This window comes from Sapajus apella, unplaced genomic scaffold (assembly GCF_009761245.1).
Source record: "Sapajus apella isolate SASKATOON/1434 unplaced genomic scaffold, GSC_monkey_1.0 scaffold47, whole genome shotgun sequence".
NCBI lineage: Eukaryota > Metazoa > Chordata > Mammalia > Primates > Cebidae > Sapajus > Sapajus apella.
The window spans coordinates 11,396,513-11,418,986 of NW_022436987.1; the positions used below are offsets into that span (position 1 = coordinate 11,396,513).

General features: G+C 32.8%; 1 protein-coding gene across 24 annotated transcripts in view; it reads right to left on the bottom strand.

Moving 5' to 3' along the window:
• The window catches only part of SOX6 (SRY-box transcription factor 6), a 655,463-nt gene that overhangs the window by 262,115 nt on the left and 370,874 nt on the right, over positions 1-22,474 (bottom strand). For all 24 annotated transcript variants that reach the window (XM_032241027.1, XM_032241046.1, XM_032241032.1 and 21 more), the window contains one exon: positions 7,706-7,795. In XM_032241027.1, coding sequence (XP_032096918.1) covers positions 7,706-7,795 — 90 coding nt within the window. The remainder of the gene's footprint in view (positions 1-7,705; positions 7,796-22,474) is intronic.

The following is a 22,474-nucleotide window of genomic DNA, read 5'->3' on the forward strand; positions in this document are numbered from 1 at the left end:
AAGAAAGAAAGAAAGAAAGAAAGAAAGAAAGAAAGAGAAAGAAAGAAAAAGAGAAAGAAAGAATAAATGGAGTTATTTCAGTTGTTTGTGGGTTGTGGGAGGAAGGAACAGCTCATAATCTGTCTTTTTCTTGCTCCCAGTGCATAATTCAAAGGCTTTGAAGAATACTTACATTGTATTGTATTAAACAGAATTCAAAGACCAAGATTCAAATCCTACCTTCACAACTTTCTGAGTGACCCTGAACAAGCTACCTAATTTCCTCAGTCTTATTTTACTCATACGTGAAATCAGTATAACAATATTTTCTTCACTGGATTGTTATAGGACTCAAATAAAATAATGTTAGATATTTACTTTGTAAATAATAAGACATCTTACAAAAGTTACTTACCAAATTATTTGACAGGAAACAGAAAATATTTTGTAAGTCAGTCTTCTAATTAAAAAAGTATAATAAACTCTTGTATTAATTAGAAAGGAACTTTAGGTGATCATGAAGATAATATTCCACCAGCACAGGAATACCCTCTGCAACATCTCTGTTGAAAATTTTCCGGAGCCAAATTTTCATTTATTTTATTCACTCATCCTTTAATTAATTCAACAAATATTTATTATTTCTTATTTTATTGGTTTTCTGTTGTTTGTTTGTTTTTTGAGACAGAGTCTCACTCTGTTACCCATACTGGAATGCAGTGGTGCAATTACAGTCTCAACCTCCTAAGTAGCTGGGACTACCTGTGTGTGTCACCAGGCCCAGCTAATTCAACAAATATTTATTGAACATTTACTTATATTTGAGGCACTCTACTAATGCAGTCCAATCTTAATGATGTCAGACAGCTTTAAGTTCTTAATTTCTGTTTTTTATTAATAAAAACTTTCCTATATCTTAACCCCCTAAAACAGCACAAAGCAAATACTATCCTCTTTTATCCAATAAAACTTCAAGTCAAATAATATGCATTAGGCCAAACTCCCCTAGGTCTTTAATTGCTATTCACATTAAATGTTCAAGACTCTTTACTATTCTAGTCATTCTGATAAATACTAATGTGACAATAGAGCTTTTAAAAATATGAGATTCAGGCCGGCTGCAGTGGCTCACACCTGTAATCCCAGCACTTTGGGAGGCCGAGGAGGGCAGATCACCTGAGGTCAGGAGTTCGAGTCCAGTCTGACCAACATGGTGAAACCCTGTCTCTACTAAAAATATAAAAATTAGCCTGGCGTGGTGGTGCACACCTGTAATGCCAACTACACAGGAGGCTAAGGCAGCAGAATCGCCTAAACCTGGGAGGCAGAAGTTGCAGTGAGCTGAGATTGCACCAATGCACTCCTGCCTGGGTGATAGACACCCCATCTCAAAAAAATAAGAACCCAACAGGGATACAACACTTCAGATGCAACCAGATCAAAGCAAAGGTGTAAACATTTTATTCTGTATTTCATTTAGGGTTTTAATAATAAAGTTATTTTGCAATGATTTTAATAATGTTAACTTGGTTGAATCCTGCCTTGAGATGACTACTATTAAATTTATGCCAATTATAGCATTCTATCTTCAGTACTGCTACTAGAAAGGAGGCTACACATGAAAAAAATGGTAGGGGGTTAAGAAGGGATTTTGTATTTAAGAATGGTGGTTAACAGGGTAGGGGAGAAAGAGGAATAGGGAGATGTAGGTCAAATGGTACAAACTTGCAGTTACGTAGGATGAATAAGTGTATAGATCTACTACACAACATAAGAACTAAAGTTTATAATATTGTTCCGCACACTGGAAATTTGCTAGAAGAGTATATTTTAGGTGCTCTTACCACACACACAGAAAAAGGTAACTATGTGAGGTGATACAGATGTTAATTTGCTTGACTGTAGTAATCATTTCACTAAATGTATGTATATCAAAACTTCATGATGTCCACCTTACACATAGACAATAAAAAAAGAATATTAGGCATGACTCAGATACATACTCATAAAAAATTCCATGATTCAGTGTTTCTCAGATTTTAGCAATATTACATCACCTATCAAGGAGTTTTAGAAACATTGTTTTACATTATTCAGATATAAAATTTTATGAGAAAAAATCTAAAAAGAAAAATAATAATTTGTTGTTTCTTAAATATGTAGAAATATTAAGCTCCGTGAATTGAAAAATCATTGCCCTTATCCATTCTACTGACCACACTTGACTCTCCTTCTAGCACCTATCCATCACACAGAATTTTCCAATGGCAGTGATAAAGGTTGAGTTCTCTCCCTTCCCCAGCGTCATTACACTCTATGACTCTAAAAGATGTGCAGTTAAGAATTATATATAAACACAGATCATGCAGAGAATAATACAAATGTTGAATATTTTAAAAAATGATAGATTTCTAAAAGCACAAACTTATGGGATGAATAAAGCTATTTCTAGAAATATATTCAGAGAGAAAAGTACTATTATCATTAAATAAAAATTTGTTAAATGAAATATTCAAGTTATAAGATATGAAAAAACAAAAGAAAAAGCATAAGAAAAGCAGGAAAGGAGAAATAATAAAGGTAAAAGCAAAATGAATTAATTGGCATATTGAAAAGCAGCAGAATTGACAAATAAATCCAAAAACTGGATTCTTGGGGGAGGTGAAGCAATAAATAGAAAAACCACTAGCAAGTAAAATTGAAGGACACGATATAGAAAACAAATATGTAAAATTAGAAATGGGATCTAAAATGACAAATAAATGGAAGAACTAAAAATAAGATATGTATGCGAAGTCAATGAGATTTGAAAATCTCGAGATACACAATTTTCTAAGAGATTTTTCTCTTAAAAAATATTTAGGAAAAATATTTTATGCCAAAACTGACTTAAAAGAGCTGTAGAAAATGTAAAAGAAAATTTCCAAATAAAACTCTGGGCCTAGATGTTTCCTGAGAATTTTTTTTTCAGAATTTTGAGGAATAAATAGTTCATATGTTATTTATTCAATATTTTACATAACCTAGCAGAAGAGGAACAGTTTTCCAATTTGACTATGAACACTGGTACTAAAAAATTAACAAAAGTAATACAAATATGAAAAACTCTAAAAAATTTATAATTACAGTTGTAAAAATAACTATAAAACTAAAATATGTGCAAATAAAATGCTGCAGTACATTTAAACAAGACTATACCATGACTAATTAGAGTTTATTTCAATGACAAATTTGAAAAGCAAAATGTAATAAGATATTCCATGAAATAAAATGCAAGTTATCATAATAGACCAAATTCCTAATAGACTAGAATGATATCTTTAAATGAAAAAGGGTATTTTAAATCAATAGCCAATAGAATATTAATATGAAATATTAAAAACAACTCCATAAAGTAAAAGTCCATCAAAAATGCTATTACCTCTCTATTACTTAATATTATTCTTGGCATTCAAAGCAATTAATATATTAAGGGTGGATGCAGGTGGGTTGCAAAGAGACATATAACTACCAAAAGGGAAGAGAGCGCATTATCAACTGAAATGTGACTACACCTGAAAATTCAATAGAGGGAAATTACAAAATTAACCAGCCAAATTACATAGCATCCCTAAATATCACAAAAGGAAAATAGAATGAAAAATATCTCATTCACAAGAGTAAGCAAAAATATTAAATATAATCAAGAAAACATGAAATTGGAAATGTGCAGAATCTGTATTTTAAAGACAAAATATTATTGAGAGACTTAAAATAACTGAATAAATGACTTTGAATGGAGCAATTCAATACTATAAAGATGTCAGTTCATCCTACCATTTTATATAAATGTAAAATAATTTTTTTAAAAATCACTTTGAAGTTTTAATTAACAACCTGATAAAATAAATTCAAAGATAAACTTTAAAGACATATGAAAGCACCTTAAAGAAAAATTGAGTGTCATCTTGCAATACTTACTTTTGAAGGATACTAAAGTTACAGTGATTAATATAGCATAGTACTAATAAAAGTTTAGATAGAAAAATCAATGGAATAGAACCAAAATCTGAGAAACGGTTCCAAATATGTAATCAGAGTATAATAAAAGATGTTATTTCAAGCCACAGGAGGTAAGATGGGTTATTTAATAAACAGTATAGATATTTGGTTAACTGCTTGAGAATAAAATTAAGTTATATTTCTAGTTGACATTATTCATCAAAACATATTTAAGATGTATTATATAGTTAAATGTTTAAAAATATAGCCACATAAGAATGAAAATATAGCAGAATATTGTACAATTTCAGGATGAGGAAGCCTTTCTAAACAAATCCCCAATAGAAAAAAAGCACTTAAAAAAAGAATGGAAAGATTGACAACAAAACCAGAAAATAAAACAAATGACAAAATGCAACATATATAACAAATAAAGATTAACACTATTAAAACATATATTAAGACCTCTTAGATAACATTGAGAACTGGACAAGTCTTTTAAAGGAAAAATGGGCAACCAATATTAATATGCAGTTCACAAAGGAAGAGATATTTAATTGCAAATAAATGTATATGAAACACCTCATTCTCACTAATAGTCAAAAAACTCATTAAAAGAACAATGATATGTTGTTGTTTTCCCCTATAAAAATGGCAAGAATTTTTTTAATTAACAATACTTGTTATTCAAGGAAAGAGAATAAAAACTTGCAGATACTACTGCTGAAAGCACAAAATACTATGCTCTTTTTGAAGGGTAACTGGCAATATGAATCAAAAGTATTTTTATAAAGAACAAACTCTTTGGCCCAGGAATCTCACTCTTAAGAATATAACCTAAAGAACGACTAATAAGTTGAAAAGTCTTAATAAAAATCTTATCTGTTTTCAAGATAGCCATTTTTATACCAACAAACAATAAAAACAAATGTTGCATAAAAGTCTCAGTTACATTATGAAAACCTCACTTTATACAATACTTTCTGCCAACAAAAGTAATATTTAGAAGATAATGCAATCTCAGGGAAATTCATAATATATCATTAAATAGGGAAAATAGATTACAAAAAATTTATAATGGGATGATTCTAATTTTATGGGGAAAAGTTAACATAAGTATGCATAAGTTAAAGTGGAGAAACTATACAATAAGATACAGGTAAAATTAAATGGCAATTTCACTATCTGTGTTTTTCCATGTTTCTTACAAATAAACACATATGAATTTTGTAATCAGAAAAATGTAAGAGCTATCAAAAATACACAATGCTTGAGATATAATATTAAATGCCGATAACCTATGATAGTATGTATTCCTCAAAGATATAATTTTGATCACTTTAAAATTTCAGGATAATGATAAGTAATTTAGGTGGATAATAACTGGCCTGGTTTCCACTAGAATAAAAATGTATGTTGAGTTTTGGCAGTGGTTTATTTAAACTATTTAAATATTATTTAACTAATTTTTCCATTTTTAAAATAATATATTATTGGTATATTTTCTGTAGAATATATTAGGATATATGAAGAAATTATAATGTAGAATAAAGATAAATTTAATAAGAATCTTATCTTTTATGCCCGTAAGAAATTCTAACATACAAACGAATATTCACATATCACAAAGAATCCAGAAAAACAGGTTAAAGAATTTGAAAAGCCTAATTTTTCATGTGGTTCACTTTTGTGATTTATACATTTTAAGTATCTGAGACTAGTACATTTTTTAAATTTTGAATTCAAAATTAAAATTAAATATAAAGAAAGATAGAAAGTGGGGGAGGAAATATACCATGAAGCACAAAAATTTCATATTGAATAACTAACATAATAAAATGTTAGTTTTCACACTACTAAGAGAAAACAGAATCCTCATCATTCGTGTTGGAAAAAGCTTGCCTTTGTACAAACCATTTCTATTCTCACTGTTATAAAAAGGAATGACTTTGGAAAGGGAAGAAAACACAGAATGACGTGCAAAGTAGCAAACACCATGTTATTGCAGCTGGATAGAGAATATATCACTAATGACTTTCTTTCTACCCATCAATAAGTTGAATTTTTTTTTCCCAAACAGCAAATGGTCTTTACAAGTACAAAACAGAAGCAGGGGAACTCAAAATAATATCCAATTTCCACTGATTTTGATACATAATTAGTTAATAGAATTAATTATTAATTATTTGCTGGGAGATAAGATGACTTCCTTTTCTCTTTATTTGAGTTGAACATGACATGCCTAAAAACTAGGAAATTTTCTGTAGTAAATTCTAAATAACATTTACATTAGATAATTATTATCAAATTTTCATCTTAACTCAGATATTACCCACAACCAATAGGAAGATTCACCTAAAGTTGTTTGATAAATTTAGAAAACTAATGTAATTAAGTACCCAAATTGTTAGTGCAAATCACAGTGATGACTGTCCATAGGGATGACAGATAGAGTTAATGAGTGATCATGAATTTCATTCATAATGCAAAAAAATTAATACAGCACTTCTTCTCCATAAATGAATCAGCAAGAGTTTGGTTACCAAGCAAAAACTGTAACTCTAGATAAGTTAACTTTAACTTACTATCTGAATGGATTGGGATAGTCCACTTCTTAACAAGTGTAAAAATAATAACATCAATCACATATATTCAAAAGGAAAGATGTTTATTGTCATCTGAGTCAAAGACCACGAAATGCTAAACCTCATGAAATTTCAGGTTTAATCAACATAGGATCCTGTGTGTATATTAACAACCACACAACTTAAACTCTTGAGTACTTTCTTAAGTGCCAGGTACTGTTCTAAGAGTTCTACATGTATTAACTCTCTTAGTGAGCCTATGAAAGAAATACTTTTATTAACCTCATTTTATGGATGAGGATTATAAAACAGGAAAGGTCAAGTATGGTGGGTCACGCCTGTAATCCCAACACTTTGGGAGGCCGAGGCAGGCAGATCATGAAGTCAAGAGATTGAGACCATCCTGGCCAGCATGCTGAAACCCTGTCTCTACTAAAAATACAAAAATTAACTGAGCATGGTGGAGCACCTGTAGTCCCAAATACTTGAGAAGCTGAGGCAGGAGAATTGCTTGAACTCCGTAGGCAGAGGTTGCAGTGAGCTGAGATCATGCAACTGCACTCCAGCCTGGCGACAGAGCAAGACTCCTTCTCAAAACAAAAACAAAAATAAGACAAAAAAAAAAAAACAGAAAAGTTCGGTGGCTTGTCCAAAGTTACTCATCCACTGACAGAGCCACAATGTGAATCAAGGTAAACAGGCTTCGGCATCCCCCCATAAACCATTATGTATAGCACATCCTAGAAACATTTTTAAAGGTGCAACAGGAAACCCATTTTGATTAGAGGAAATTCAAAATAATTTGGATTCATAAATTAAGCTATTATTACAATTTTAAGAGGAAAACCTAAGATTATCTTTAGCGTAATTTACTTATCTTTTCACATAAGGTTTTTATACATTTTTTGTGGTGTAAATTAATGAGGCAGCATATCACATAAGTTATATGTTTATAGACTAATACAAAAAGTAAAGAAAATTTTCACTTCGTAAACATTGCAAAGAATAAAAGTTCAGAAACGTGAAACACATTCACCCTCTCATGTACAATCAAATGTTAGATATAAAACTTTAGTGTTATGGTACAGAAGATCAACAAATACATTGTTATGCAAAATAAAATCACTGCATTGACATGTTTGATATATTTTATGGTGTACCTTTAATTTCTCCAAGCAGTTCACTGGTATTTAGTCTTTCCATTTTTTCCTTCCAATCTTTTGAAAGTAGTTTTTCCATGCAGGAGGAATCTATTAAAATACAAAAGTAAGTATTAAAAATATATATTTATTACAAATTTAGAAAGTCAGTTTATGGAGAAATTCTCTCATTTAAGAATGCACAAAGCTCTTTTCTTGCTGTTGCTTTAACCCCAGCATATAGAAAATTACATTATTCTATAATATGTATTATAAAATACCACAACAAAATTTATTTTCACCAGATAATTATTTTCACTATCATCTAAGAGAAAAAAGAGAATGCTCAATAATCTTATTTTAATATTATAAGTCTATTAGTATTCAATCAGCATTTGTTATTTCTTAGACTGACAGTATGGAAAAGAGGGCTCTTTCCTATGAATTTAACTTTAGATACTCCTTTTAATCCAGGCAATTTTTTTTTAGGTCCAAGCAAAATGTATGTGCTGTGCAAGAAACAATAAGAGATATTCAGAAGAGAAGAAGCCAGTAAATCTGTAACCACTTAGTTCTTAAAAAAGAAATCTAACTTTTGTAAAATATTCAATTAGAGCCAAACAAGAAGAAAATAAAACTAAAATGTTCTCTGATCCCTAGTGATGAAAACTACTAAAATTTTTCTCTTATACAAAAAGTGATACATATTTTTATTAAATAAATACCTATATAAATGTCATTTATTATTTGCCCTGCTGTACTTCTCAATAACATACTAGAATATAGGGAGTAATAACAATTGTTTTTATAAAGATTCATAAAAGTTACAGAAATCCAAATTTTAGAATGTCCTGATAATTACCAAATTTTTCTCAATCAGTTATTTCTGGTCTTTATGTAGATGGACTAACAACTGGGGCTACTGCTTACAACTATTTATTTGTACCGTTTAAGCCTCAAATCTTAACAAATAGGTCATGTTTCCAAAAGGGAATGCAGATTTAAATACTAAATCCTTAATGCAAAGCATACTCCCATAAAACTGTAACATTCCAAGTGTCAAAATTCTGATAACTTTCTTTTAAAATTATATTTAAAACAGTTACTCCAATTCTAAATGCCTTTTCTCTCTCATATCAGCACCTACTTCTTTAGCATTTTCCCTTTCATTTTTTTTCTCCAGCTTCTAAATCCTCCTTGAATTTTTCAGAATGACAGTAAGGTCAAGATGGATCTAGGGGGTTTTAGAAGCTAGATAAGCTTCAGAAAAAGACAGTGAGCCCTGGCTAAGAGATGAGAAAACCACTGCATGGTTAGAAAGTATTGGTGAAAACAATTAACATTTGTCTGTGACATGATCAATCAATCAAAGAAGGGACAGAATCCAGATCAGCATGTCGTGAAAACGACTGATGAAGAACAACCATCTGAACTGGCTATCACAGAGCTAAAGTTCTTTCTAAATAGAACACAGCTTGACTTTATTAAATGAAAGCTCCTTGCCCATTCCCTTACTTCTCCCCTCCCCTTTTCCTTCCTTCCTATCTTCCTTCTTCTTTCACTCCATTCTTTCCTATTATTTTCTTAGTATTCAACAAAGGATCTACTACTGTGCTTCAAAATTGCATTCGGAGTAATGTTCCAATGGGGGCTACATACATATGCATATGTCCAGGTTGTATTTAATTGCTGAAATAGTCTCTTACTATTTTTTATTCAAATTCAGAAATGAGATTTATGTTTTGTTCTATACCTAGTTTGTTTTTATGCTAAAGTCATAAAAAAGATAACACTAAGAGCTACAAAGCAATTATTCAAATCCATGCCTGTCACATATTACTTTTTCTCAAATCAGGTTTGAATTTCTGAGAGAGACTGATATAACATTAGATTACGGATAAGAATAATCAGCAAAAAGTTTTCATTTTCATACTCTACCCAAAATTTTTTTTACCCTTTCATACAACATATCAGTGCACTAAGCTGGTAATTACTGATACAGTTACAAAAGCATAACTCGTTTAGCTAAAATTTGAGTTGAGAGCATACATTATAGTAGTCAAAGATAAAAGCACAACTTATTTGTAATAACAGCAAATTTAGAGCAGGTCCATATACTAGGATTAAATGCACACTAGGATGTAAACAGGCTAAAATATGTCTCTCATTTCTATAAATAGACTTGAAATCTTTTAGAGCTCCAAAAAAAGAATGCTAAAACTTCATGGGAGAAAAAGAGAGCTATATGAACAAACAGGAACACATACTTCAAATATAAATCAAATCGTGTGGACACAGCTTTACATAAAAGCTACTCATTAATAAAATGGTTAATAACGTCAAAGCGTTTCACATTCCTATTAGAAAAGTAATCCTTACTGCAATGCTCAGTTAATCTAGCTATATGAGTTCCCATTTCAGTAGAAGAAACTGAGGGAAAAAAATAAAGCAGGATTTGCATATCTACATTTTCAGCCATGAAAATATTTAATAGCAATCACTGATTGCCTTTATCTATAGGACAATAAAAGTTACTACATACAACTTTATCAATGTTTATTCTCAAGACTAGGAAACTCCAGGAAGACTCAAACCTGTAAGAAGGTCTCTTGACAGATGGCTGCTTTCTACCCCATTATCTGACTGCCAAACCTTTAGGGGCACACCATCATTGGTGCTAAGCACTCTCCATGTAATAATGTAAAGCAAGTAGGATGACAGAAAAAAGGCTGAAAGAAGTGGATTGTTACTAAGCACTGTACAAGCAGAGGACACTACTGCCACTACCAAAAGAGTTCCTGATTTGAAATGAGGAAATATGTAAAAGATACCAAGTTACAAATAAAATCTATATTTTCAAATTTCTATCTGAAAACAATATCCAGGTAAGGTTACAAATTAAAAGTAGCACTATGCTAAAGTCGTATTGAAACAGAAAATGCCAAAATTAATTCCTCTTTGAAAGAATCTGTTTCTATTAACCAATATTTATTCAATGAAATGCAGGACTTTATCTTCTCTAATTTTTACAAATAATATTGATGAAAAGGGTACTATCAAAAAATCAAGAGCGAGACATCAGTTCTCACCTATATTTTAAGCAAGGATGTAAATGTTTTGATATGTTATAAATTATAAGTTGCATTGTTTCTGCTTTTTTCTTTTCTTTTTCAAATTTATCTCTTTCAAGAAATTTGAGAAAAAAGGAAGATACAATTCAGAACCATTTTGTTTTTTAAATATCTGCATAATAAATTACAAAGCAGTTTCCGCTTCCTAAGTACTTAGGTTTCAGGCCAGGTAAGTCAGGAATGCTTTATCACAGCTGAGTAATGCTTTTGCTAATTAACTTAGTAATTAATTTTATGATGTAAGAAAAATGAAAAGAAAGAGTATGTGAGATATTGATTTCCTAATTGTATGATGATATTTTAGAAACAATTTTAAATTACTTCTACTTAGACAAATTTGCAGCAGTATTAACTCTTATACTGTACAAAGCAAAGTAATTTCAGATAGATCAAAAAATAAATAAATAAATTGTCATTAAAGTTACAACATGGGGAAGAGGAAGAGACAATGTGACAAATGTTTATTGCATTTTATAACAATCTACCTATAAGCAAACACATTATTCCTTTTACCTCAAAGTGATTAGAAATGCTTAGAAATGCTAAAACATTAGAAACATGACATAAAAGATATCTTCAAAATATTTTATTGAGGAAAACAATCACTGCTGGCTCCATGTACAGATTTTCTATTGCTTTATTAACATTTTGAGAAAATAGTAAAGCCATTCTTTTTATTTTTACCATAAGAATCATAAATTTTGAATGCAATAAATTTTTCTATTTATCCAAGAAAAATGATAACTTATCAAATGTATCCATGACCTTGGTTTACAATTAAACCCAGCAAAATGTATTTATATCCTTAAGGATTATCCATCCCACATTTTTCATTAGGAAACACAGAGTTGCACATGCCAGTTACTGTACATTTTTCCACAGTGGCAAGTGCTCCACAATACAGTGGGATAAAATTGGAACTTGGAGAGCTTGAAGAGCACTCTTAAATTTTAATTAAAACCCTCCAAGCTCACTAAAAATAATTAGACACTAAAATGTGCCAGTTTTATTTTGAAGTCACTATAACGTACAAAGCACACTCCCTGATGACTGCTCATGCTCTTCCTCTCTCCCCCTCTCTCCCTCTCTCTCCAATGAAACAACTGATTTTCCAAATAAGAACAAGGGGGTATAAATAGAGGCTGTTTTCAGGCCTGCTCTTCACGCTGGGGAAGCTGACAGAAAAGACAGCGGAGTGGGTTTTTCAGACTACACCAAATAAACCTAGAATAACTTCCCCAGCCAAGAGTACGAATCACTAACAAACTCTAGATAAAATTCAGTCTGCAAGTAACACCACGAGTTATATCACTGATCTTTTTTGATCCAAAAGTCAAACCTTTCACCTCTTAAATGTTTTTGCTATCTTAAAATATCTCATACAATGCTATATCCCATACTATTTTTAGCCAAGCAGCAAGAGAAAGCATGCCTTTCCCATACAGCACGGCAATGATATAAACATCAACACAGATGCTCTGCCAGGAAGAGCTGGACTTCTCAAGCACTTGATCATTAAGGAATGCACCAACTGTTTTGGATAATCTCGTGCCAGCTCCCCTTTTGCTCCACACTCCCCTCTGGGAGTGGCCAATCTTGTCCTGGTCCTAATTTTTCATTTTACTCCTCCATAGCCCCCCTCCCCCATTACCAAAAAGATGAGAAATGGCATTTATGCCTAGCAATGAAAAAGCAGGCTCACTTCCCCAAACAGACCAAAACTTTAAAACAATTAACCCTCCCCTCTTCTTTCAGATAAATTACTAAGTATAAAATGCAATCTGTTTCCTTTGTTTACTCAATATGAACAATTTGTAAATGACTCAAGGATAAAATTCAGAAAATGTTGTGCTAAATTAGAACCATTATAAACATGCTAATGACTCAATGCTTGAGTAAAACATGCATGATCGGTGTGAAAAAAAATAGATTTAGTTCCTGTGAAAATTCTGTTGTGCTGCCTTAAAACGATTTGGTCATTAAATCAGATATATTCCTTCCAGGAAAAATGTTAATTTCAAAACCACTTTACTAGATAATATAGTGTGTGTGTGTGTGTGTGTGTGTGTGTGTGTGTGTGTGTGTGTGTAAGTTATTGGAAATGTAATTAGAACTGTTAGATGCAAGATTTTGGCAAGCTTATAAGGCAGAAAAAGCCCCACACCACATTTGAAACCTGTACATACACATACAGACATTATTATAATCGATATAATATTCTCTCTACACATGATTTTTATCTGCCAAAGTCTTAGATATTTTTTTCATGGCATTCCTTAAAACTGGTACTTAATATACATCAGTGAAAATCACACTGTTCTATAAGTGCTGGTAAGAAGTATCCCTTTTTATCTGCTTCCCAAGGCTGCCTCACACCTATAACAATAACAGGAATTGTTCAAAAGCAACTTCTCAAATTTCCTTCAAAGCACAACTGCTACCAATGCCAATATAGAAAAAAAGGAAAACATACAGCAGGTGATTCAGAAACGTATGGCCGGTGCTATAGCTAAAAAAAACTTCAGTGATCATGAAGACCAAAACACTCATTTCAGAAATGAGAAAACAGAGTGAAGATAAGGAAGTCACCTGCCTTACCAATGTCAAAACGTTGGTGGCAGAGCTCTAACCTCAGTTCAGTGCTTGTTTTGCTGACATGACTATTTAAATCATTATTTGATCATAAGTTTTACTGTTCCCGCAATGTAGTATCCAAAAGGGGAAAATAAAAAATTTTGTACTTATTATTTGCTTCAGGTATGGAGTTAGACACTCTAATTCTTTGGAGAGAGGTGCAAAAAAATCCAAGATATTGCAATGAAAACCAAAAGTGGTCAACTGCCAACTCTCTATGCTGGTTTTCCTTTCCTCCATGTTTCTTTCTCCATAATGCTTTATTTTGTTTAAATTAAAAGCTTCCATTTCTGAATACCATCCACTAATGAATAGGTAACAGTTTACTAAAAATACTGTTGAACTCATAGGGTAATTCCTTCCAAAGTAGGTTTTATTTTCATCTCTCAGAAGTATACGTGCAGCCTGAAGCCTTGGTTTTTCACTGTAGCTCATTGCCCAGGAGGCCTTCAAATGTGCCACAATTTTAATGGAATAAAAATGTCCCATTAGAAATTATGGCTGTCTATGTTGCTAAAATATTACTCGCCATGACATCTTCTCTACACCCTATTTTCTGCTCCTGCTTTTTGGGTTTTGGGTTCTACAACTATTTATTTTACTTTTAAAATACATACTTCATTGTGTAGGGTTTTTTGTTTTTTGTTGTGTTTTGTTTTGAGACAGTTTCGCTCTTGTTGCCCAAGCTGGAGTGCAATGGCAGGATCTTTGTTCACCACAATTTCCGCCTCCCGGGTTCAAGTGATTCTCATGCCTCAGCATCCTGGGATTACAGGCACGCACCACCACGCCCAGCTGATTTTTTGTATTCTTAGTAGAAATGGGGTGTCACCATATTAGCCAGGCTGGTCTTGAACTTCTGACTTCAGGTGATCCAGCCACCTTGGCCTCCCAAAGTGCTGGGATTACAGGCATGAGCCACTGTGCCCGGCCACATCACTGTTTTTATTTTTTAACTGTATTCTAATTTCTGTGAAAATAATAATTTTTGTATCCAGTGTGTCCTATATTCTTTATTTTTTATTTTTATTTTTTTTCTTATGGTTGGGGGGAACGTTTCTGACTGCCGTTGTCTTGATGAGAGTAGTCAATCATAGTTCTGTGTTGCCTGCCTTCTACAGCTCCCCCTACCCATACAGAGAAATTCGATCCAATCATAATTACCTGCTGGAACTATCTAAAGGCTCTCTTATGCTCAGGTTGGAAGCTATAAGCATGTGGATCTCGAACAATTATGACCATCCTACCTGGCACATAAAGCCTGCCTGCAATAAGAGTGAATGAAGCCAAAAATATAAAGAAAAATAGAAAGGAGCAGCAATAAGAATGAATAGAAAAAAAAAATCTTTACGTCATGTTAACACACTTACATCCCAAAATAGATAAAACAGAATTTTATTCCTGGACTTTTGGTAATGTAATTCCCATTAATTTGAGTTGGGTTTCTGCAAATTGCAGCTTTTAAAAAATCTGAGCAATATGGAAACCATAAGCCAAAGTGCCATACATACACAACAATGTATTATATTCTAAATTTTAACCATTTAGAAATAACCAAAGCATTAACTTATACTACCACATTAAAATATTTATTATGTATACAGTCATAAGCTTCATAAAGAGAAACTGCACATACAATGGTGTCTTGAATAAGAGTATAATGTCATATTTTTACTGTACCTTTTCTATGTTTAGATCCACAAATATTTACCATTGTTACAATTGCCTACGGTATTTAGTACAGTAACATGCTGCACAGGTTTGTAGCCTAAGAGCAATAGGGTTTACCACATAGCCTAGGTGTGTACTAGGCCATACCATCTAGGCTTGTGTAAGTACCCTCTATGATGTTTGCATGACAAAGAAATTGCCTAAGGATGCATTTCTCTGAATGTATCCTCATTGTTAAGCAACATGTGACTGTAATTTGAAATAAACCTCTTGCTTCATTGAAAGATATACAAAGACCTTAAGGTAAATGTTTATATCATTGCTACTTACAATTACCTCCCTATATGAATTAGGATTTTCTGAACATGATGCAACCAAAAGAAAACACAGCAGAAAATAAGTAAAAACTGAGGCTCATTAAAAACAAAAAACAAAACTGATTTGAGATCAGCAGTCCCCAATTTCAAAGTTATGTGTTCCAAACTGCTTCACTGTTCTGATTGACTTTATATTTAATGTTATAATATTAAATTATAAAATACGTTTTTTATAAAATATCAATTTTTATCTATTTTACATAGTATATCGCAACCTGCAAAAGATCAATTTAAAACAAGGTTATATTCCTCAATTTGTTTTTAAGGATCCTTTAAAGTTTGACCCTGGTGATTAATTTCCTATTATTCCATCTACATGAAACTTCTTTTTGTCCAAATGAGTACACCAAGCATGCCTCTCTCTACTCTACATACCTGTGCTTTTTCACTTCCCCGCTTTGATCATGACATCCTCCTGGCCTGAATGTCTCCCTGCTTTTTGACACTTAACAAAAAACCCTCCTATTCTACAACGCCTATATCAAATGCCACCTCCTCAATTATGCCTTGATTCATCACTTCAAACATAAACTTTCATCCCCTCAAGCAAAATAATTAACACTTGCTGAGCACATATCTGTCAGGCGCTGTATTTTTTATATTCTCATCTATCAGCCAACTCATTTAATTTGATATGAATTTCATAATTCCTTTTACATCTACTACTACTAGGACTTATCAATTTTTACCACCAATTGATTAATTATGTGATCAAGTTTACACCACAATATGATAACTACATATTAAGTTCCTTGATGGTTAGGGAATGTTGCTGATACCACTTTGTGGTTTTCCATAATGCTTAACCCAGAGCTCTGCTCATATTAAGTGATAAAACTAATTCCCTAATATATAAGAAAAGAATATGACTATTGTGTATCAAGCAGCTATAAAGCTAGTTTGTTTTTTTCAAATTAACTATATTATTCATGTATCATTTACATATAATAAAATGAAGCCATTTAAAATATAAATTTAATAAGTTTTGACAAATTATATATTCACATACTCATACCCCCCTGAAAGAAGATATAGAACATTTCTAAAAAGTTATTTTATGCACCCATTTCAGGCAATTATCCATGCTCCTGGACTCAGGCAACCACTGATATGATTTCTATCACTATAAAATAGTTTTGTCTATTCTTGAATCTCATAAAAATGAAAGTATACAATATATTCCTTTTTGGATATTGATTCATTCGGTCAGCATAAAGTTTTTGAGATTCATTCATGTTGCAGCATGAATTAGCAGTCTGGTCTTTTTTTAATTTTTGTTTTATGAATACACCACAATTTGTGTATCTATTCATCTGTCTATGGACATGTGGGTTTTTTCTAGTTTAAAGGTATTAGAAATAAAACTAATACACAAATGTATTCACAAGTCTTTTTATAAATATATATATATTTCCCCTTTAAAAATTGAATTTCTTCTAAAAGCGGGATAGCTATGTGCCTGACTCTATTTTTATAAAGGGCCAAAAAGTTTTCCAAAGTGGTTGCACCATTTTATACCTCCATCACAATGTATGAGAGTTCTAGTTGTTTCATATCCTCACCAATATGTCTTAGTGTTAGCACTTTAATTTAGTCATCCCAGAAGGTATAAAGTGGTATTGTAGTGTAGTTTTGTTTATATTTCCTTAATCACTAAGATATTGAGCATATTTTCGTATGCTTTTTGACCATTCATATACATTTTGCCCATTTTTACATTGGATTGTAAAGTCATCTCTCAAATATATGTAATGTAAACATTTTTATCTGGTCTACAGCATGCCTTTTTATTTTCACAAGGTGTCTTTTGAGGAGCTAGAGTTTTCACTTTAATGTGATTTAATTATCAAACCTTTTATGACTAGTATTTTGTGGATTCTGTCTATGAAATCTTTGTATCAATATCACAAAGATTTTTTCTTGTATTTTCTTCTAGAAACTTTAGAATTTAGTTTTATATTTAGGTCTATGATCAATTTTAATTTATTTTGTATATATGCTATGAGGTAAAAGATAGTTAATTTTCTTTTATATAAATATCTAGTTGTTCTAGAATCATTCGTCAAAAAGATTATCTTTTTTCCATTGAGTTATCTTGGCTTAACTGTTGAAACTCAAATGACTGTGTGTAGAGTGTATACGTGTCTGTGTGTGTGTGTGCGTATGTGTGTGTGTGTGTGTGTGTGTGTGTGTGTGTGTGTGTTTGTAGAGCTATTTCTTAATTCTCTTTTCTGTTCTATTAATTCATTATCCTTAGTTTAATACCAAACTGTCTCCATTGTTGCAGCCTTATAGTAAATCTTGAAATCACATAGAATAAGAATTTGTTCTTCTATTTCAAATTTGTTTTGGCTATGCTAGGTCCCCTGCATTTTCAGGTAAATTTTGGAATGGGTTTGCCTACCAAAAGGAAAAAAAAGACTTTCTGGAATTCTGATTGAATTTGTCTTGAATTTACAGATAAATTTTTTAAGATTATTATTTAAAATTGCATTTAAAGACATAAACTTCCTTCAAAGTATTATTTTAGCTGCATCCCACATATTTTGTTAGATTGGTTTTTCATTATCATTTAGTTTAAAATATTTTATAATTTTCCTTGTTCTTTCTTCTTTGGTAAATGGTTTATTTAGAAATATGTGGTTTAATTGCCAAATAATTTGAATTTAAAATTGTTTCCTTTTGTTATTGATTTGTAATTTGTTTCCATGTCAGAAAATATACCCCTTATAGTTTCAGTAATTTTATATTTGAGATTAGTTTTATAGTCCAGCATATGCCTTATCTTGGGGATGCTCCTTACTTCCTTAATAATAATAATAATCCAGATTTTTTTTAGTGTAGTGTTCTAGCAATATCAATTAGGTTAAGTTGATAAGTTTGTTCAGGTCTTCTACATTCTTATAGATCTGTCTACCTGTTTTATCAAATTCTAAAAGAGGTGTATTGAAATTACCAAGAATAATTAGATTGTGGTTGTGTGTTTTTCTTCTTATAGTCCTGTCAATATTTTGCTTCAAGTATTTTTAAGCTCCATTATTATTAATTGATGTATAGACATGCAGGAATATTATGTCTTCTTGGTGAATTGAGCCTTTAATCACTATGAAATGTCCTTCTTTAACTCTGACAATATGCCTTCTCCTGGAGTCTACTTTTATATTAACATAGCTTTTTCAGCCTTCTTATCATTACTGTTTTCATGGGACATCTTCAAGAATCCTTTTAACATATTTACATCTTTATATTGATCATGTCTCTTATAGTCAGCATATTAATTGGGTCTTGTTTTTGTTAATCCAATCTGATAATCTTTGCCTTTTAAAAATTAGTATTAGTCTATTTAGATTTAATGTAATGATTGTTGTCTTCCATATTACTATTTTTAATGTGTTCTTTATTCCTTTGTTCCTCTTTTCCAGCCTTTTTAATTATTATTATTTTTTAGAATTCTGCTTATCTACTCTATTGGTTTATTAACTATACCTCTTTATTTCATTATTTAAATGATTGATCCAGAGTTTATTATATTCATCTTTAACTTACAACAGTCTACCTTCAAGTAATATACCATTTCAAATACAATGTAAGGAACTTTAAAACACTCTTATTTTGTGCTATTGCTATCATACATATTACTTCTACATGTTTTAAACCTCATAATTCATGGTTACCATTTATGCTATATAATCAATCATATTTTGAGTAAATTAAGTATTAGAAAGTAAATGACTTATATTTGTCCCCAGAGTCCCCATTTACAGTAATCTTCATTTCTTTTTAAAATCTAAGTTTCCAAGCCTGGCCAACAGGGTGAAACTCCATCACTACTAAAAATACAAAAATTAGCCAGGCATGCTGACATTCACCTGTAATCCCAGCTACTTAGGAGGCTGAGGCAGGAGAATCACTTGAACCCAGGAGGCAGAGGTTGCAGTGAGCCAAGATTGCAGCAATGCACTCCAGCCTGGGGTAACAGAGCAAGACTCTGTCTCAAAAAAACAAAAAATTGGAGAATGATCAAAGATGGCTGAATAGGAACAGCTCTACAGTGCAGTTCCCAGTGAGAACTCAGAGGGTGAGTGATCACCACATTTCCAAACGAATTTTTACTGCCCGCAGACCAGGATATTCCCCGGCAGAAAAGTGCCACAAGTCTCCAGCATGGCTGTTTCAGCTGGTGCCGCAGGTTTCCACAAAAAAACTCACACAAATCTGGACGCCATTTCAACAGATGCCTGGAAGTCCTGGGAGACAGAGTCACCCATTCAACTGGAAAAGAGGGGGCTGAAACAGGGAGCCAGGTCATCTGTCTTGGCAGGTCCTAACCCCATGAAGACCAGCAATCTGAAACACTCTGTATTGAGAGTTTCACAGCAAGGAAGCTGGACCCGGGACAGTTCAGCTCTGTGGGGGGAACGGCATCTGCCATAACTGAGGCAGTCCACCACTACCAAGGCAGTCTGCCATTACTGAGGCAGTCCACCATTACTGAGGCAGTCTGTCATTGCCAAGGCAGTCCACCATTACAGAGGCAATCCACTGTTACCAAGGAAGTCTGCTATTACAGAGACAGTCCGCCATTACTGAGGCAGTTCTAACTATACCTCTATGAACAAAACCACAAGGAAGCTTACATAGCAGCTGGACAGAGCCCACAGCAGCTCAGCAACGCCTCTGTGGCAGACTGTGACTAGGCTATCTCCTCGCTGGGCAGGATATCTCTGAAAAAAGGCAGCAGCACATCAGGAACTTACAAATAAAGCCCCACCTTCCCAGGACAGAGCACCTGGGGGAAAAAGGTGGTTATGAGCTCTGCTGCAGCAGACTTAGAATGTAAAGGATCTCTTCAAAGAGAACTACAAACCGCTGCTCAAGGAAATAAAAGAGGACACAAACAGACAGAAAAACATTCCATGCTCATGGTTAGGAAGAATCAATATTGTGAAAATGGCCATACTGCCCAAAGTAATTTATACATTCAACGCTATTCCCATCAAGCTACCTATGACCTTCTTCACAGAACTGGGAAAAAAACACCTTAAACTTCATATGGAACCAAAAGAGAGCCCACATAGCCAAGTCAATTCTAAGCAAAAAGAACAAAGCTGGAGGCATCAGGCTAGCTGACTTCAAACTATACTACAAGGCTACAGTAATCAAAACAGCATGGTACTGGTACAAAAACAGAGATATAGACCAATGGAACAGAACAGAGGCCTTGGAGGCAATACCACACATCTACAACCATCCGATCTTTGGCAAACCTCACAAAAACAAGCAATGGGAAAAGTATTCCCTGTTTAATAAATGGTGTTAGGAAAACTGGCTAGCCATGTGCAGAAAGCAGAAACTGGGCCCCTTCCTGACACCTTACACTAAAATTAATTCCAGATGGATTAAAGACTTAAACATAAGACCTAACATCATAAAAACCTTAGAAGAAAACCTAGGCAAATCCATTTAGGACATAGGCATAGGCAAGGACTTCATGACTAAAACATCAAAAGCAATGGCAACAAAAACCAAAATAGACAAATCCGCTCTGATTCAACTACAGAGCTTCTGCACAGCAAAAGAAACAATCATTAGAATGAACTGAAAACCAACAGAATGGGAAAAATGTTTTGCAATCTACCCATCTGACAAAGGCCTAATATCCAGAATCTACAAAGAACTAAAACAGATTTACAAGAAAAAAACAAGCAAACCCATTCAAAAGTGGGTGAAGGACATGAACAGACACTTTTCCAAAGAAGACATGTATGAAGCCAACAAACATATGAAAAAATGCTCATCATCACTGGTCATTAGAGAAATGCAAATCAAAACCACATTGAGATACCATCTCACACCAGTTAGAATGGCGATTATTAAAAAATCTGGAGACAACAGATGCTGGAGAGGATGTGGAGAAATAGGAACACTTTTACACTGTTAGTGGGAGTGTAAATTAGTTCAACCATTGTGGGAGACAGTGTGGCGATTCCTCAAGGACCTAAAAATAGAAATTCCATTTGACCCAGCAATCCCATTACTGGGTATATACCCAAAGGATTATAAATCGTTCTATTATAAAGACACATGCACATGTATGTTCAATGTGGCACTGTTTACAATAGGGAAGACCTGGAACCAACCCAAATGCCCATCAATGATAGACTGGACAGGGAAAATGTGGCACATATACACCATGGAATACTATGCAGCCATAAAAAAACAATGAGTTTGTGTCCTTTGTTTGGACATGATGAACCTGGAAACCATCATTCTCAGCAAACTGACACAAGAACAGAAAAACAAACACCATATGTTCTCACTCATAGGAGGGTGTTGAACAGTGAGAACATATGGACACAGAAAGGGGACCATCACACACTGGAGTCTGTTGTGGGGGACTAAGGGAAGGACAACTTGGGGTAGGGAGTTGGGGAGGGATAACATGGGGAGAAATGCTAGATATAGGTGATGAGGATGGAGGCAGCAAGCCACCATGCCATGTATGTACCTATGCAACAATCCTGCATGTTCTTCACATGTACCCCAGAACCTAAAGTGCAGTAAAATATATATATATTTAAAAAAATCTAAGTTTCCATCTAGTATTATTTTCTTCAGCCTGAAGAAATTTCAATTTTTTTATAATTAAAATCTGCTGACAATAAATTGCGTGAACTTTTATTTTTCTTAAATATCTTCATTTCACCTTCAGATGTGAATATTTTTTCTAATTAAAATTATAGATTGCAATATTTTTAGGACTTTAAAATATGCAATTGCAATATCTAACTGTATTATTTCTGATGTGAGGAATCACTTCTATATTTGTTCCAATGTATATAACCTATCTTTGGCTACTTCTAAGACTCTCTTTCATTCGTTTCCAGAAGTTTGATTTTGATGTGCTTTGGTATACATTCTTCTCTGTGTTTATAAATCTTGGATCTGGGGGGTTATCTTTTTAGCAAATGTATTTA